Raw genomic sequence first — 19,189 nt, 5'->3', positions numbered from 1 at the left:
GTTGAATGATAGAATAAAACAGAAGACAACGAAACCAAGTATATAAAACTATTTATATTTCGTGTTTTCAGACACTAAATAATGTATTTCTAGTAACTGATATCGCTGTGACAAGTGATACTGATACCGAGCTTCTGGATTCTGAAATAATGAAGTAACATTATATAAATAAAGTATTCAGGTCATCTGTTGAAAACAAACAGGAAATATATTTCAATCTGTGAATAGCTGTCAAACTGTTGTTATTCTTTAGATCCAAGAACATACGTATAATCGTTCTTCTACAGTTACTAGTGTGTGAATGCTTGTCACGTTCTTGTTCTGTAGTTGAACGTGTATAAATACCTGTCAACCTCCTTTTCTATAGTTAGAAGTATAAATACCTGTCAACCTCCTTTTCTATAGTTAGAAGTATAAAATACCTGTCAAACTCCTGTTGTTCTATAGCGTCACATACGCGGTCTGGACAAGAATAGGGCCCCCGTTTCTTATTACAGTAATAACAACAAAACATCTTCACATCTCGGTCTGTGTCGTCACAGATATGGACTTGTTGGTCTAGATAACGGCACTGGCACTCACTGATGGGGTCGTGACAAGTGGGAGCTGTGGAAGAGAATCAGTATTGTGTAGCTGATGTTGAATGTTAAGAATCACCGGCGGACAAAAACAAACGAAACGAAAATTTTATGTAGCACAATACAACAACTATTTCCCTAAAGCATTAACATGTAGCAAGAGCAAACTTCTATCACAAATTTCCTATAAAGGACGTAATACAATCAATATTATCAGTAACTCCTGTCCCAAGCATTCTGGCCTGGCCTTCCATCAGTGAATGAATGGTCCCAACTCTTAGGTCACATCCAGGGTTAATTCCTGATGAAGGGCAGAGTCCGAAAGCTTGAACCAAGGGTGACTTGTTATTTATTTACCAAGACTCTCTCCTACAGTAAGTTTAGTTACTGTGCTGTGTCACCTGTTACACTGTTCTTACTACAAAACCCACAGTCAAATTGGAAAACGTTTCTCGATAAAGAATATATATATAATGACATGCTCATCTAGTTTATACAAAACATAGATACTTTTTGTGCTACTGATTTACATCGCTAACTACAGTCAGGCATGTCTTCCAAAACACATTAATTGAGTGATAAGTCAGTGCGTATGAACATAATTAGGTAAAAATAGCACCAACATTTTTAGTGGTAGAATAACATAATTACATAGGTTACATAACTGACGACTCGCATTGTATTTGAACATCATCCGATGGACAGTAAAAGCTGACAGTGCAAGATAAAAAGCTTTCAATGAAGGTATTCTGTTTAAAGTTTATGTTTTTCTGGTTTAGAGATCTTCCCCATCTCTTCCTTTTACCGTTTCTAAGGAAGTGCCGACATTTTAGTTTGTCCTTGCTTGTAACGAGTATGGGTCTCGCTGGGTATAAAAAGCGCATTACCTGTCAGACCGGATATAATTTGTTTAATATGTGCACAAGGTGACGTTACTTACTATATACGTCTCCGATAGAACACTTTCACGCACGATTTATACCAACATTTGGTATCAGATCAGTTGAACAAAATTGAAATGGAACACATCAAAGATAACATTTATCTAAGAAAAGATGAAATAGTAGTAAAATACAACCAATTAAAATATCTAATGCATAAACCCTGCCATGCCCCCCTCCCAAAACAATTGCCCTGAAAGAAGCAAACATACGACGAACGCTAATTATTACCTTTTATATATCCAAATAACCTCCTGGGTGAAAACAATACTTATTCTAATAATTTCCACGAGAACGGTTCAATTATCAAATTTCACATTGTTGACTACACACCTGGGGATGTCGCATTTTGCACGTGTTTTGCTAGTAAAGTGTCTACACGAAATAGACTAAGAGTTCGTAATAAAGTGTTTGTGTGTTGGTGCAATTCTATGCACGAGAAAGACCGATGTTATATATATAATTTATGGTAGTATGTTTACTAATGTACCTTTTATTTTGGATACACAATTTTCAAGAATGTGCCATAAGTAACAACCAGCTTGGTAGTGTTTCAAAGTCTTCAGGTGAGTGTGTTTGATTTTTGATATCGGTTGCCGATCAGGGTGCGCGGTGCATTAACTCGCAAGTCAGTTGTAGAATGATAACCGGTGTGACAGGCTATGCGCTTTTTATACCAAACAAGGAAAACAAATATAATGTCAGCACTTCCTTAGAAATGATAGTCGGAAGAGATGGGGCAGATCTCAAAATCAGAAAAAAAAACTTTAAAAAAAAAATCTCAATTGAAAGTTTTTTTACTTGCACTGTCAGCTTTAACATCGTTTAACGATAGCCGGTATCAATCGGGAATCGTCGGCACTTTCTGTAAACGAGAACGGAAAGTGCCGACGGCTCCCGATTGTAGTGCCCCCCCCNNNCCGGGTATATAAATAGAAATCTGCAGTCACTGTGTCGTCAAAGACTGGATGAAAAAAAGGATAGAAAATGTACTTACCTGGCGGTGCCGTAGTACCTGTTGAAATGATAAGCAGCAATGTTACCACGTTTGAATAATGTCAAATACATATTTACCAGATTTAAGCAAATCGATTTACATAAAGTAAACGTCTATCACAAATTTCTACCAGGAATGTAATAAAATGAACAGCACCAGTTACTCCTATTCCAAGCAGTCAGGCCTAGCCTTTCATCAGTGACTGAATAGTTATAACCCTTAAGTCTCATCCAGGGTGGGGAACATTTAATTCCTGATGAAAGGCAGAGCCCGAAAGCTTGAACAAAGGGTGACTTGCTATCTATTTACCAAGACTCTCTCCTCACATCCAGGGTGAGGAACATTTAGTCATTCATGACAAAGCCTTAAGCTGGATCAAGGGTGACTTGCTATCAATTAACCAATACTCTCTCGTGCACTTAACTTACTACCACGTGCGCACGGTCAAATTATCCAGGTTCTTAGTCGGACGCTCTAGGGAAATTTCCTCTAGCTCGAAGCTAAGTTACATGAGTTACTTAATTACTATAAGAAAACTTCCCTACTTAAGCAAGTAGCTTGCGCCTCGAAATAAAGTCGGATGAAAGGAATGAACGTGTTTATACAAGTACCTAAAGCATCACATACCTCCCCCACACAGTCCACATGTCTTTTGGCAGAGTTGCGGTTGTATGTTACATATCAGACTAGTGGTACCTGCATCAACAGCACAGCGGTCGCCGGAGTCCACACACCCTGAACCTGGTAAGTAGCATAAACATGTGTACTACATCACAACAGTCAACATAGTCCACACACAAACCTGAACCTGGAAAGTAGCATAAACATGTGTACTACATCACAACGGTAAAAATAGTCCACACACGAACCTGAACCTGGTAAGTAACATAAACATGTGTACTACATCACAACGGGCAACATAGTTCACACACGAACCTAGTAAGTAGCATAAACATGTGTACTACATCACAACGGTCAACATAGGCCACACACAAACCTGAACATGGTAAGTAGCATAAACATGTGTACTACATCACAACTGTCAACATAGTCCACACACGAACCTGAACCTGGTAAGTAACATAAACATGTGTACTACATCACAATGGTAAACATAGTTCACACACGAACCTAGTAAGTAGCATAAACATGTGTACTACATCACAACTGTCAACATAGTCCACACACGAACCTGAACCTGGTAAGTAACATAAACATGTGTACTACATCACAATGGTAAACATAGTTCACACACGAACCTAGTAAGTAGCATAAACATGCGTACTACATCACAACGGTCAACATAGTCCACCCACAAACCTGAACCTGGTAAGTAGCATAAACATATGTACTACATCACAACGGTCAACATAGTCCACCCACAAACCTGAACCTGGTAAGTAGCATAAACATGTGTACTACATCACAACGGTAAACATAGTCCACACACGAACCAAGTAAGTAGCATAAACATGTGTACTACATCACAACGGTCAACATAGTTCACACACGAACCTAGTAAGTAGCATAAACATGCGTACTACATCACAACGGTCAACATAGTCCACACACGAACCTAGTAAGTAGCATAAACATGCGTACTACATCACAACGGTCAACATAGTCCACACACGAACCTGGTAAGTAACATAAACATGTGTACTACATCACAACGGTAAACATAGTCCACACTCAAACCTGGTAAGTAACATAAACATGTGTACTACATCACAACGGTAAAAATAGTCCACACACGAACCTGGTAAGTAGCATAAACATGTGTACTTCATCACAACGGTCAACATAGTCCACACTCGAACCTAGTAAGTAGCATAAACATGTGTACTACAACACAACGGTCAACATAGTCCACACTCGAACCTGGTAAGTAGCATAAACATGAGTACTACATCACAACGGTCAAAATAGTCCACACCCTGGTAAGTAGCATAAACATGTGTACTTCATCACAACGGTCAACATAGTCCACACACAAACCTGAACCTGGTAAGTAGCATAAACATGTGTACTACATCACAACGGTCAAAATAGTCCACACACGAGCCTGGTAAGTAACATAAACATGTGTACTACATCACAACGGTAAATATAGTCCACACACGAGCCTAGTAAGTAAAAGACACATAAATATACTACACCAGTCACAGCTATACACTATACACGCACTAACATAGAAAGGAAAGACAGCGCATTTAATATATCAGTTGATCTATCTTTTCTCATAGGAAGCTAGTAAGTAAAATAAACACATTAGTATACTACACCTAGTTACACGGGAAACACATGGAAACATTAGTCTAGTAAGAACAGGAACCCTTAAACTGTCTCACACCGGTCACTGCCATCCGCTCAAGAGTCTAATAACCACAAGAAACTACAGGAAACACATGTTTAACACCTCACCGGTCACCGGTATCATACCACTAGCTTAGTACGAACTGGTATCCAAACACTAGTTTAGTACGAACTGGTATCCAACCATTAGTTTAGTACGAACTGGTACCCAACCACTAACTTAGAACAAACTGGTATCCAACCATTATCGCAATTAATACGAACTGGTATCCAACCACTTGCTTGTTAAGAAGTGGTATCAAACCACTAGCTTAGTACGAACTGGTATCTAACCGATTGCTTAGATAAAACTGTTATCCAACCACTAGTTTATAACGAACTCGTATCCAAACATTTGCTTGGTACGAACTGGTATCCAACCACTAGCTAAGTACAAACTGGTAGTACAAACTAGTATCCAACCACCAGCTTAGTGAGAACTAGTATTCTATCACTTGCTTGTTAAAAACTGGTATCCAACCACTAGCTAAGTACAAACTGGTAGTACAAACTAGTATCCAACCACCAGCTTAGTGAGAACTAGTATTCTATCACTTGCTTGTTAAAAACTGGTATCCAACCACCAGCTTAGTACGAACTGGTATCCAACCACCAGCTTAGTACGAACTGGTATCCAACCAATTGCATATTTCAAACTGGTATCCAACCACTAGTTTATTACGAACTCGTATCCAACCACTAGCTTAGTACGAACTCGTATCCAACCACCATCTTAGTACGAACTGGTATCCAACCACTTGCTTAGTACAAACTGGTATCCAACCACTAGCTTAGTACGAACTGGTATCCAACCAATATCTTAGTAAGAACTGGTATCCAACCACTAGCTAAATACGAACTGGTATCCAACCACTAGTTTATTACGAACTGGTATCCAACCACTAGTTTAGTACGAACTGGTATCCAACCACTAGTTTAGTACGAACTGGTATCCAACCAATATCTTAGTACGAACTGGTATCCAACCACTAGCTTAATACGAACTGGTATCCAACCACTAGCTTAGTACGAACTGGTATCTAACCACTAGTTTATTACGAACTGGTATCCAACCGCTAGCTTGTTAAGAACTTGTATCCAACCACTAGCTTAGTACGAACTGGTATCCAACCAATATCTTAGTACGAACTGGTATCCAACCACTAGCTTAATACGAATTGGTATCCAACCACTAGCTTAGTACGAACTGGTATCAAACCAATAGCTTAGTACGAACTGGTATCCAACCACTAGCTTAGTACGAACTGGTATCCAACCACTAGCTTAGTACGAACTGTTATCCAACCACTAGCTTAGTACGAACTGGTATCCAACCACTAGCTTAGTACGAACTGGTATCCAACCACTAGCTTAGTTCGAACTGGTATCACACCAATAGCTTAGTACGAACTGGTATCCAACCACTAGTTTAGTACGAACTGGTATCAAACCAATAGCTTAATACGAACTGGTATCCAACCACTAGCTTAATACGAACTGGTATCCACCCACTAGCTTAGTACGAACTGGTATCCAACCACTAGCTTAGTACGAACTGGTATCCAACCACTAGCTTAGTACGAACTAGTATTATTCCACTAGCTTAGTACGAACTGGTATCCAACCACTAGCTTAGTACGAACTGGTATCCAACCTCATCCTGGCCAAGAAGAGTGATTAAAATAAGTTGAAATAACTTGTTTCATAATTATTGTTAAGTAAATAAAGTTTATATATTTAATGGAGAATGATATTGCACATAACCTTGAGAAGTCTAACTGTAAGAAAGGTATAAAATATATAAAACGGATACGCTCTCTGCAATCAAACCGACCCGACTCAATATTAGAGGAAAAGGCAGTTTACCTGATTAAACTTGGACTTCAAAGGAAGCTAGAATATCGAAATAAATGCCAGGGCCCAGTTGTTCAAAAGGTGGTTAGCTAAATCACTGTTTAACGAAATTTTTCAACCTTTAATAATTTCGTCAGTATACAAGGTCTAACAATTCACTCTACAAAATATTTGATAACTGATTAAACTGTCATTGAATGAAAGCATATTATATAAACCTCATTTGTTTTACAACAAATATGAAAAAAGTTTTTACACCTGTTATTAAACACTCTTGTTGGCCCGGATATAAGCGCTCTAGGGGGTCTTAATGTTGGAGGAAACCGGAGTACCCGGAGAAAACCCACGTGGCAGGTGACCCTATACCTTTTCAAGTCCGATCAGGTAATCGAACCCCGGCCGCCTTGGTGAACGGCAAGTGCGCAATCCACTGCGCAACCCGACCACTCAATATAATGCGATTACAAGAGGAAATATTACAATCATGGTAAACAGGTAATAGCCAGGGTTGGATCAACCTTCATGCCGAGGTACAAATCACTGAAAATCTCCAATATGAATTGGAAAATTAGTTAAAAACCCTGTTTATAGATTCAAAGGGATTTCGACTGGAATAGCAATAGAGCTGATTGTGTCATACAATGATTGATCTATCGTAGACTTCTGTGTTATAGTGTAGGTTAAGCTGAATATTAGAAACCTTTTTTTTTTAGATATCAGAGGCCCTTTACATGGAATCTGTTACCTAGTCATATTAGACATTTTTAGAATTAAGGAGATCTGCAAAGCAATTTTACTTTAAATGATATATGATTTTTCTCCCTTGTCCTATATTTTATACATGAATATTTCTTAAAGCTGTAAATATTCTACATTTTATCGTTCATTGTATCTTGACCATATGTAAGATGAGCTTCATGCTCAATATGTTATCAAGAATGAATAAAGCCTTTATTATTGTTATTATTATTATTCCATATAACGTGTCAGGAAGCATTGCAGATTTACAATCCTTCTCTCGGTAGTCTCAACGTGGTCCTTCACCTCTCAGTAGACGAGGAAAGCCCTGCGTTTTTCGAGGAACGATCGACTTTTATACTTGTGGTCAGCTCCCAAGAACAGCACTGATGCTACATCCTCTTTTTAACCAACTAGGGCCTGCGCTTACTTATTTACTTTCCTAAATTTTTTCGTCAACGAGACAATTCAAGCTCATTTTTGCATATTTGTACAGTCTGAAACATAACAAATGTTCGCTATGTATAAACATTCACAAAATATAAAAATCGCTTCCTACAGTCATGGTTTCGTAGTTGCTATGGAAACATTTACAAAAAAAAACCAGGACGAATTTATTTGATGATCTTGACTACTATTGGTTTACATGGGGTATCCGTGAATTGTTTTTTACAACGAAACGACTAGAATAACTTAAATCCACGAACAAAAAATATCACGAAAATTGTTTTGTTATGCAGTATTAAACGAGAGATACTTTACCAGGTTTCGATGTGGCTAAAGTTACTTGTGGTATCACTGAAAAATAAAAACAAACATAACTATACATCAGTAATAACTAACAGATATTTTCACCGTTATGTTATATTGTGGAGATGAATACTAATATGTCCTGCCCTTAAGAACAAGATCTTTAATATAATCTCGCCCTACCTGGACACTCTTACAATCAATATACAATGTCTTCTTAAACGTTATATTAAACCCAACTATTAATGACATCTGACATTTCCAATGAAATTATAGAATTCTTTTCTTCAAACAGACATCCCGCCCTTGCAGTGCGTTGGAATAGACCTACCGTTATTATACATCGTAGGGAAGTGATAGAGAACAAGTGAGAGTAGGAGACATATTTACCGATGCTTTATATGTCATTTACAATGAACAATAATCTACACTACTATGGAGACCAGATCAGAATATTTCATATCCTCTTTATAAGTAGAGGATGTTTGCATGTAACTGTAGTATAAAAATATCAAGAAATGAATAAACTTTTTTTTACACTTTCTGCCTTGCCATAGTTTTTCGACCATTCAGAAACTTAATAAAATCTCTCTACTTATGATTTTCCAAAGAGAAACCATTATTAAAGTTTTTTAACTCGAGGTGGTGAGAAGTATACCCTCCGCGTTCACGTAAATTGTATAATGACAAAGAGAATGTCATTCTTTATATGTTCTGGTTTTTATTTTCAATCCCATATTTTTTATATATATTTTTTGGTGTTTACCCGCTGAACTATCAATTTTATCTTTTTCGTCTAGAGTACATTTTCCCGCCATTTACTCGTAAAGAAAGAGGCAATGGGATCACAGTCACATATACGCTTCAGTTTCTAGGCTAATTCAAAACAACGAGAAATTGCGATCACGATATTTTAACAAAAAACGTGGAAACGGACAGACATTTTCAGAATCGGCAGTAATAAGACAAAATCATACAGCGAATAGGCGAAATTGAAACGCGTATTTTGTATGTCAAAATCGTATTGATTAGGCTAAAAAAGGCAGGGTTGGCACCTCTCCTTGGTACTGCAACTACACAAAAAGTTTCAAAGAAATCTATTGAAAAAAATAACAGATGCATAGCCGGGCAGCGTTTTGTCAATTTTTTATGTAAAAGGGCAGAACTGTCCGAAACGCAAACTTATTTCAGGGGGCACAACTATATATGGTACAAAAGGTTTCAAAGAAATCTATTAAAAAATTAGCAATTGCATAGCTGGACAAAATTTTGTCCTTTTTGTTTACGTTAAGGGGCATAACTCTCTAAAAAAAAAGGTCCTGAACGCCAAATTGTTTCAGGGGACACAACTAAATATGATATTGTCACTACAGAAACACATTCTAAGACATCTATTGAAAAATGAGCGAATGCATAGCCGGACAAAGTTTGTCTCCGGACAGACGGTCAAGTTGATCCCAGTTTACACCCCCCCCCCCCCCCCCCCCCCCCCCCCCCCCCCCCCCNACTTAAGATTTTTCCTGAACTCCAATAATCGTAACGTTTGTGAAAATTGGCTCAAATGTCCGGATTCCTCATGACACTGCATACTTACGCGTAGATCCAACACTTATCCCTGGACCGCCTCCAGCTGAAACAACACATGATCAATAGTGAAACGTTTTGTCAAATATCATATAATTGTACCCTACCCACAATTATTAATCAGACGACATCTTTACAAGATTTAAAATACGCAAAACAAAAATAGCAGGCCTGAATATACGACAGAATCAGTAGCAGATTTCTTCCCTAACAATGTGCCAAAGAAACACGTCGTCATATCACCTATTTAAATTCCTGGGCTCATTTGTTCAAAAGTTAGTTAGCTTAATCACTGTTTTACGACATTTGTTAACGTTTAATAATTTCATCAATACACAAGGTAAACTCTCACAAACATTTGATATCTAGAAAGTTGTTACTTATTCGATGGTTGTGTTTTATAGATACACAAAAATTCAAATCTTCACTAATCACTGATAAAGTTAATCGTCTTTTGAACATTCAGAGAGGAACCAAAAAACACACTCACTTTTTTTAAATTATTTATCTATCTAGAACAATCTTGAATACATTGCTTGGAATCATTTTGCTCTTGAACAAGTACAGACTTACTGCATGTTCCGCACGTCCGCGGACACAGCATGTTCTTAATTTTTCTGTCAAAGCACGGCGCGGGATCGTCAGCAATCAGCAGACGGCAGGCTACCTCATCGTAGTCAAAACACAACAAGAGTGCCGGCGGGATCAGCAGGTCGGTCCCACTGCTACCTGTAGTTAATGTTAATATTCAATCTATATGAATGATCCTTTGGATTTAAGAGCCGCTGACAAACTGTTGAGTCTGTTAAAAGTCAAACCTTATGCAGTCGTCAGAAAATAAACGAAACTCACGATCTGTTTCTGCTTTGTCATCTCCTATTCCGTCTTTGCATATTGCAGAGTTATATTCTCTTGGGAGCAGGTGTTGATTGTTACGTCATTGGTTTGTGTGAGAAAATTACGTCGTTTTCTCAAAAATTGATGACGTTACTCTCACAAACAAGTGATGTAACAATCAATACCTGCTCCCAAGAGAAGATAACTCTACAATACGCAAAAACGGAATTGGCTTTGAGCTTTGAGTGGTCGCTTCAGAAACTGCATATAAATGTGGCAACATCTATAGATATACGTCACATGGGAGATAACTCGACGCGACAATTTCTGTGGCACATTTAGTATTTGACTTACTTCCATTACAGAGAGCTCTGTTACAGTTCTCGCCCGAGCAACACTCGGCACAGTAGGACGTTGTTAATGGAAGCGAGTTGGAAGGTATCTGACGAACCGACACACCGCTACGTTTGCCGACGAGTGTGGGAGGTGGTGATCTGCAGCTCTGAAAAACATGAAAACCGTGTTAACTCATTCATCACTGAAGACACATTTGAACCATTCCAATTAAAAAGTTGGAATAGTTCATTCAGATATGTCAGGGGTGAATGAGTTAAGCACTAGTACGAACCGGATAAAACGGATACTTAAATACTTACCAATTACATTCATCATTATGCACGATGTAGACCGGTATGTAAAACTTTTAACTTATTAAACTGGGGCTTTTACGAGGTTAACACATTTAAATCTTTTCTCCCACCACAGTTATAGGTTTCATCATGCCTGACTCATTGGATAAGCCTGCTTGGAGTTGGTGACCACTTTTTGACAACTCACCAGTGGGTAACATCCGGGACGTTACTCCATTGGTCATTTTTCAATTATGATGTCAAGTAACAATGCTTTCCGACGTCATCTTTCATTGTGACGTCAAAATCAATAGCAATCATTTCCCTGATCGAAAAAAAGAATAATGTATTCCAAAGAGAAACATATGGTTTTCTAGATACAACGTCTGAACGTTGTGGGAGAAAAAGGTTCCCAAACTCGTGATGGTTGATCATCGTGTTTATCTAAGACTCGATAGTAAATTTTCAAATTGAAAAAGACGCGCGGTAAACTTCGTGTCTTGATACAATTTTAAAATTAACTTACTCGAGTTAGATAAACATGAGTACCAACCATCACTCGTAGGGAACTTGTATATGTTGACGTTTTTTTTGTACGCATCATAATTCTAACTGTTAAAACAATGCTGTCATCTGTACACGCTTTGCTATAATAATGTGGTAACTCTGTATAAAGTAATGTGGCTTGATTATGCATCTTATTGTGATATGAAAGTTTACAAATCAGCACATGTCCTAGAGCATATAGTCTTACTGTTGTTCTTGTGCATCCCATACGAAACCGTTTCTCAGCGTTAACGTTGTATACTTCTTCCGTGTAGCATGTCTATAACAATAACACGAAATATATTTACTCATCATCTGTTACAGTCTGTTATCATGTTGTATCTCAATACATTTTACAGTGTTTCGATATCAATAAAACATCTCGTAAATATAGCATACATGCACATATAAAGTGAGTATCTGTTTACATGCTACATCAATTAAAACACCTCGTAAATATCACATCCATACAAATTTAAATTTTAATACAACACCTTCGTAAATATAACATACATGCATATATAAAATGAATAACTGTTTACGTACTACATCAATACAAAGCCCTTGTAAATCTAGCATATATGTACCTATACATTCATAAACTGTTTACCTGCTATATCAAACCGCTTGTAAATATAACAAGCATGTACTTGCAATATAAATGCAAACTTCTACTAACAATCCATACAAATACCAAACAAAATGTTTCGCATTTTTCCAGGATATACACCTACCAATTACTGAACGTCGATGGTGTTGCTACTCATTCGTCAACAGAGCACAAATTCTAGGATTCCAGACAACAGAGAAAAAAATCATATACAGGGAACATTGTCCCTGTATGTGTTGACAGATCTTAGACTTATTCATAGCAAGACATGAGTGACGAACGAGTGTAGGCGTTATCGTCGTGTTCGTTTTTGTGTGTCACAATGGAACCGATCAGATAGCGTCTAGTTATATTCTGTAACTGTGGACATTTTCGCGTGTGTGCATTTTCGCGATGTGAGTCTTTTAACTGACTTATGGCCGTGTTGACACTTTTGGATTAGCAATGTCCATGACATGTATGTGTTCGATATATATAAAATCTACATTTATATGTGGATATAGAAGAGTTTTTCTTTTAGGTGTCTGTTTGTCATATCCTCCGCATCTGTTTATTATATCAACCAATAACACGTTTTTTTCGCAATAAAAACATAGCTCTCAAATAGCTCTGTGACGTCAGGTTATTGTTACCGCACCTATTAACCTTAATTACACTTGCATGTCCTCCGTATTTATCTGTAATGCACGCTTTATTTACCTCATCATCATCACACTGTCTCGACAGGTCACAGTCCGTTGGACTTATCACATAGTCACAAGCCAGACATCTGTGCTTTAGTTCTGCAACCGGAAACAAAATATAAAAATTGTACATTGAAGTATAGACACAGAATCGCATGTCCATCAGGTAATCGACTAACGTTATCTAATTTTGTCTTTAACAAACCAGATATGAAGTAATTTGTGAAAGCCTTCAAAAACTGGCTGATACAGTGTTTTTTTTAAATACTCATTTATGGTATATCGAATAATGACGATGTAAGAATTAACGTGTAATATTATTTTATCAAAATTGAACTAAGATCACTTATCTTTGGATATGGTTAATAAAACCATACTTCTATGTGACAATTAGCAGAAATTTAACGGTATTCATGTTCTAATTAACAGTGATAATCGTTGATTTATTTTTATATTTTGTTTTACGTTATTACTGACTGAACATTCGAAAATTTCATATCCTGCTTATTGATTGATTTGAAAAGCTACTGATATTTCATATCTTGTTGACCGCTTGGAAGATAAATGATATTTCATGTCTTGCCTATCCTTCCGGAACACCTGGTCTCATTCTCCTTGTATTTTTCCAGGACCCCCATGTTCATCATTCCTTTGTTCATATTTTGCCCTAGCTTTATCGATTCTGATTTCGAATTTTTGTTTTATTTACCCTTCAATATTTCAATTGCGTTTTTGAGAATTTGCTCAAATAAAACCTGACATGGGTTTGGATTAAATAAAAGGTAAATAAAATTAAATATCTTGCTAACTTGTTGACTCGTGAACAAGATGACTTTTTTCTGATCTCGCTTACTTATTGGCTGGTCACAAGTCTGTATGTTACAGAAGTCTGATGTACAACATGAGCTACACAGTGTTCGATCATCACGCTTTCCCACGCCGCATGTCTACAACATCAATGGACATTTAATTATCTTAATATCCACAAAGATGATTCATAAACAATTGAATTGAGTGCATGCTATAGCTTGTAAATTTTCTCTGTGTAAGAGATATACAGTAGACACCTGATCAGAACTTCAAATGCCGATCTCATAACAATAATTTTATTCCCAAGTGAATCATTTAATCAAAGCAATATTTAACTGCAAGGTTTAGTTTCACCTGCCTTATATTCCGTCTTTGCGTATTGCAGAGTTATCTTATCTTGTGAGCAGGGATTGATTGTTACGTCATTGGTTTGTGTGAGAAAATTTAGTCGTTTTCTCAAAAATTGATGACGTTACTCTCACAAACAAATGACGTAACAAGCAATACCTGCTCACAAGAGCAGATAACTCTGCAATACGAAAAGACGGAATATGACTGTAGTAAATTGTAATATTCATCTGTAATTGTGTTACGTGTTAATGTGTTAAAACATTTCATCAAACGCACAATAAGTTGAACGAAACAAACTCAGATGATTTCACCTTTAAATAATGAAAGTGGAAACAGTTATGCTTAACATGAATTACACAGCATCATGTAGCTGTTTCGACTCATCGGTAAGTTCGCACTGTTCCCTACGCGATTCACACTGTTGTTATGGCTTGTATTACGTTTGAATCTACTAGATGAGGGTTTCAAACGGTTATAATGAATGTGTTCGATAGTATTGTCGAGGCTTTCAGTTGACCCTGAACATTAAGCATATATGTGAAATCAACTTTCTCTGAAACCTAATAGGACGAATACACGTCAAATACACATGTTCTTTCAAATTGAACAGTAAAATATTGATAACGTCGTTCACCAAAATGATGTTGTAATTCTAAATTCTGATTGAGTGATGTTGCACTACAATTTAATAACGACACAATGTGCTGTTTTGTGCAAATTTTATTTTAGAGAGACAAAAAATACTCTCAATGGTTTACTGAAAGCCCTGATACCTGTACTATGTTGGTTTTAAATTACACTTGACTGGCTATAACTAGTATTCTTAATTTGAGTCAACGGCGCATTATCTTTGTACCCACCGATGTATCCTTACAGCCCGACCTGTAGAAGATGTGGGAATCTGTGGTGACGTATTTCATCCCGTAGCAACTCTGCAACAAGTGAAAGCAAGTAGTATAAAAACAAAGACAAATCGATTAAATATGTTTTAACCTTGCCTGTTTCCATAATGATTCATTTTCAGGCTGTATCGTATAACCTATTTTACCGTATAACCCGAAAACAATATTTTTTTAGCTATTATATGTTTTTGTTTTTTTTCGCAATGGCTGCTGGCGAACGCGTCGCCGCCGTTACACTTGAATATGTTTTTCGAAAGACTTCTCGACGATAAAGTTGCTGTTACCACTAAAAGGCCTACGAACACGCAGTGCGTGTCCTCCATGCTTATCTTTAGGATTACCTTGACGATGTCTTCGAAAGCTAAAATGCCGAACTGATAGATTCAACCAAGGCTTATTCAGGAAACACCAATATTGGTAAGATCTACGGGACAGCTGTATCTGACTAAAGCAAGATGAAGAATTTACCTCGTGACTTCCGCATCGTACAATTTTCCCACAATCTCGCTGATGGGGCATGTGGTCACACTCGTAACATAGAGGGCCAAGCGCTACCAACACATAATGATTTTAATAATTGTGTAATAAAATCATACACATTAATACACAAGAAAATGCAAACCGACAATGCGTCATGAAATTACATACGGGTACACTTGTATTTGAGATAAAAGTTTCTTTGTAAGGAGAATTTGTTCGTATTTCATTTGCTGTTTTGGAAACTGGTTTCTTTGTTTAGGTGTTAATGAAATTCGTTTGAGATAATTTGTTTGCACCATTGCACTGTCGTATATTTTGAATTTTAATAATTCGCTTAAAAAAAGATAACGGAACTAAGTATTGATAGAAATTAGTTGAATACATTTGAGTAATGAACAAAAATGTGATGGATTTAAAGGAAATTAAGTGATGCAGGAAAAAATAGTTCAGTAATATGTAGTGAAATGGGTGATGTTTAATAAATTCACTGATGGAAAGTAGATTAAGTATAGTTGATTAACTGTATACCGTGCAACTTTCGCCTACCAAAATATTCGCATTTCAGTTGTCAAATAAATATTCGCCGAGTGTTAGTTTCGCCCTGCACGCGTTATTACTATTTATAGTATGTTGTAATCTTATATTCACCTTCGTGATAAATGAGCCCTAATTGCAGAAGGCAAACACAAGGAGAAAATTAACCACGGCGAAAATGTCTGGGTATACTGTATTAATTTGGAATCGGTAAGGTAATGTGCAGTGAACAGGACATTTAGTCAGTAACAATGTGCACTGAGACACATGTTAGTAAGGATGTACGGTGTCAGGTCTTTAATCGCCCTAAGTAGATGTTTTGCTTTTACATACCTGCACTGACATAATAGACGTACTGTAAACCAACCAGACACAAAATCAGGAGTCGGCCTGCAAAACAAAACATATGGTAAAGACGAACGCCGTATTATATATTTGGAATATTGAATACCTGGATTATCTTGGTGTAACTGAGAATCATGGTTTAATGTATTGTTATTCTATCTCTAATGTCCCGTTCACATTACAGGCATGTCAGGGTCAAACAAGGTAAACATGTTTATACATGCTTTGCGTACTGAAGTCCTGAAAATGGTAGTTGTTATTCCCCGCTTAATGTTCAGCATTTACAGTAATGGCAACAACTGGTTCACCCGTTGTCAGTATAATGTAACCAGGTGAAATACTGTGCTGGGTGACTTCGGCATGGTGTTTTAGTGACGTAGCACTATAAAGTCGGCATCAGATCCGCGCTATCACAAGGAGGCAAGTACGCCAACATACCCTGTACTTACACAACACAAGTGGAAGCACGTCCTTAAATGACCTTAGTTGTCGATAGCATGATAAACATTTCAAAATCAAATTAGCCAATCCTTTGTTAATTCGGGTTCATTCTGGCCCAAGTTGTTCTTATTATGTAAAAAAAAATGAAATTATGAATTAAAATATTACAATAGATACTCAAATCTTGCTTTGAACTACCGGGCCGTGAATCTATCTGTTTGAAGCCTGGTTAGTTTCAAGTAATATTTTCGGGAATCTCTTGTTGTATACCTTCACAAAATATTGAATTTCGGAATAAAATTTGCATGTATATAAATCCACAACTTCAACTGTTCATCGACTTTTAATGAAACCATGATATAATTAAAGCTTGTTAATTTCAGCTTTTTTTAAAAAAAAAAAATGACATTTTAAAAATTACAGTTAATGACTCGTCAAGCTAAGCTAACGAGGTTAAATAATTTATAAAATAAACGGTAGTTTAGATCACCATGTTGGTTTCTATTTCATAGTATACGGACTACATAAGGTACACATTTAACAAGAAAAAAACACATATGGTTCTTGGTGAATATGTGGTTTTCCACACACACCAAATGAGCATCATGCTTTAGCATTACTAATTCGTTTTAACGATTAACTATCAACCTTAAGGGTTCCCGTATCACTGTCAAAACTTAATAAGCAAATATTTTACTTGCATGTGATAGATTTAGTACTGTGTACGTAGTTGCTAATATTCACGAGGATCTTAATTTCGCGAATTTCGCGAATTTTAACAGAAACACAAGTGAATATTTTGAGATCGTCGCCTTAACATTCTCGTTTCATTTGAGCCGTGACTACTAGGAAAAAATATCAATAGAATAATGATAAAAAGATATGACAACACTGTTCTAAGCGTAGATTACAAGCTAATCAGGCCAGGTCAAATCCTTAACCTTTTATCACAATATCTCTCGCTCTTACCAACTAAATTCCATTATAAGCCATTATATATCAATTACGAAATTAAGAGGATTTTACTGTGTGTATGAAAACTGCAGTGGAATTTGTATGTGTTTAGCCCGCTATGGTCAGTGGTCCTTAAATGTTTATAGAAATATGATATTATCTGTGCCATGTCCCAGCCATTGTTAACTCCATGGCAATTCATTCTACACGTGTTGACGATAATAATACCAATAGTTGTACTGCAGTTACCAGACGACCACAAAATATATTATTTATTAAACAATGATTTATACGAATATCAATTCTTGACTTGATAAAATACCTGAATGCTTGGTGTATGTCTCTTCCAGAAAGGCCATATTGTCTTAAAATGGCAACCGTTATCGACGAAAGGGTCAAGAGTTAGTCTTATCTCATTCTGATTGTGTAAGTTGATTGGTAACCCTGTCGCTGACATACATATATATGGATCGAAGTCACGAATTTAAAACAAGTCATGACATCATTAAAAAAAGTAAAATATTGACCATATAAGCCATACAATTAAACATACGCCAACATGTTTGTTTTATTTTTACTCTAGGGACATATGATAGGAACATGATCATCCACCTTTCTTATAATATTTGTAATATACTACATTGTTTCATGTAGCAGAACAATATATAAAATATTTCGTGTTAAGGGTGGTTGAAAGTCACTGTAATTTGCGGAGAGATTTATTTGTTTGTTCTTTATGATTCCTGTCTATGTTCATACATCTGTTGGCATTGACCTGATGGATAACTACTACTGTATCGGTGACCCTTTAAAATCACTACCGATTGACACGAGATCGCTTATATGTTTGTTAAACCATTTCAATCAAACCTGTGAATAGTCCCATTAGTGCATTAAAGTGATCAACCCTATCAGTAAACTAAGTGAATAACCATATCAGTAAAGTCGGTGAATAGTCCAATCAGTATATTAAGTAAATAACCCAATCTGTTAAGTCAGTGAAGAACCCTATCAGTACACTAAGCTGTTCCACCCTATCCGTAATCTCTGTGAATATTCCCTTCAGTACTTCGAGTGAATAACCCTATCAGTTAACTCTGTGAATAGTCCCGTCTGTACATCAAGTGAATAACCCTATCAGTTATCTCTGTGAATAGTCCCGTCAGTACATCAAGTGAATAACCCTATCAGTTATCTCTGTGAATAGTCCCGTCTGTACATCAAGTCAATAACCCTATCAGTTAACTCTGTGAATAGTCCCGTCTGTACA

The 19,189-nt window shown here is 36.8% G+C and overlaps 1 protein-coding gene across 1 annotated transcript; it reads right to left on the bottom strand.

Moving 5' to 3' along the window:
• Positions 1 to 34: 34 nt before the first annotated feature.
• Positions 35 to 18,325, bottom strand: LOC110453854. The gene is made up of 15 exons (XM_021503038.1): positions 18,242 to 18,325; positions 16,513 to 16,569; positions 15,634 to 15,716; positions 15,124 to 15,195; positions 13,956 to 14,049; positions 13,119 to 13,201; positions 12,018 to 12,089; positions 10,989 to 11,136; positions 10,371 to 10,526; positions 9,808 to 9,843; positions 8,226 to 8,261; positions 3,144 to 3,257; positions 2,517 to 2,534; positions 423 to 606; positions 35 to 141 (listed from the first exon to the last, which is right to left on the bottom strand). The coding sequence occupies exons 1-15, from the start codon at positions 18,276 to 18,278 to the stop codon at positions 90 to 92; spliced, it is 1,242 nt and encodes a 413-aa protein (XP_021358713.1). The 5' UTR covers positions 18,279 to 18,325; the 3' UTR covers positions 35 to 89.
• Positions 18,326 to 19,189: the final 864 nt, after the last annotated feature.

The sequence above is a fragment of the Mizuhopecten yessoensis genome, unplaced genomic scaffold, assembly GCF_002113885.1.
Source record: "Mizuhopecten yessoensis strain PY_sf001 unplaced genomic scaffold, ASM211388v2 scaffold7521, whole genome shotgun sequence".
In the NCBI taxonomy this organism is placed as follows: domain Eukaryota; kingdom Metazoa; phylum Mollusca; class Bivalvia; order Pectinida; family Pectinidae; genus Mizuhopecten; species Mizuhopecten yessoensis.
This window is presented reverse-complemented; position numbering and strand designations above follow the sequence as displayed.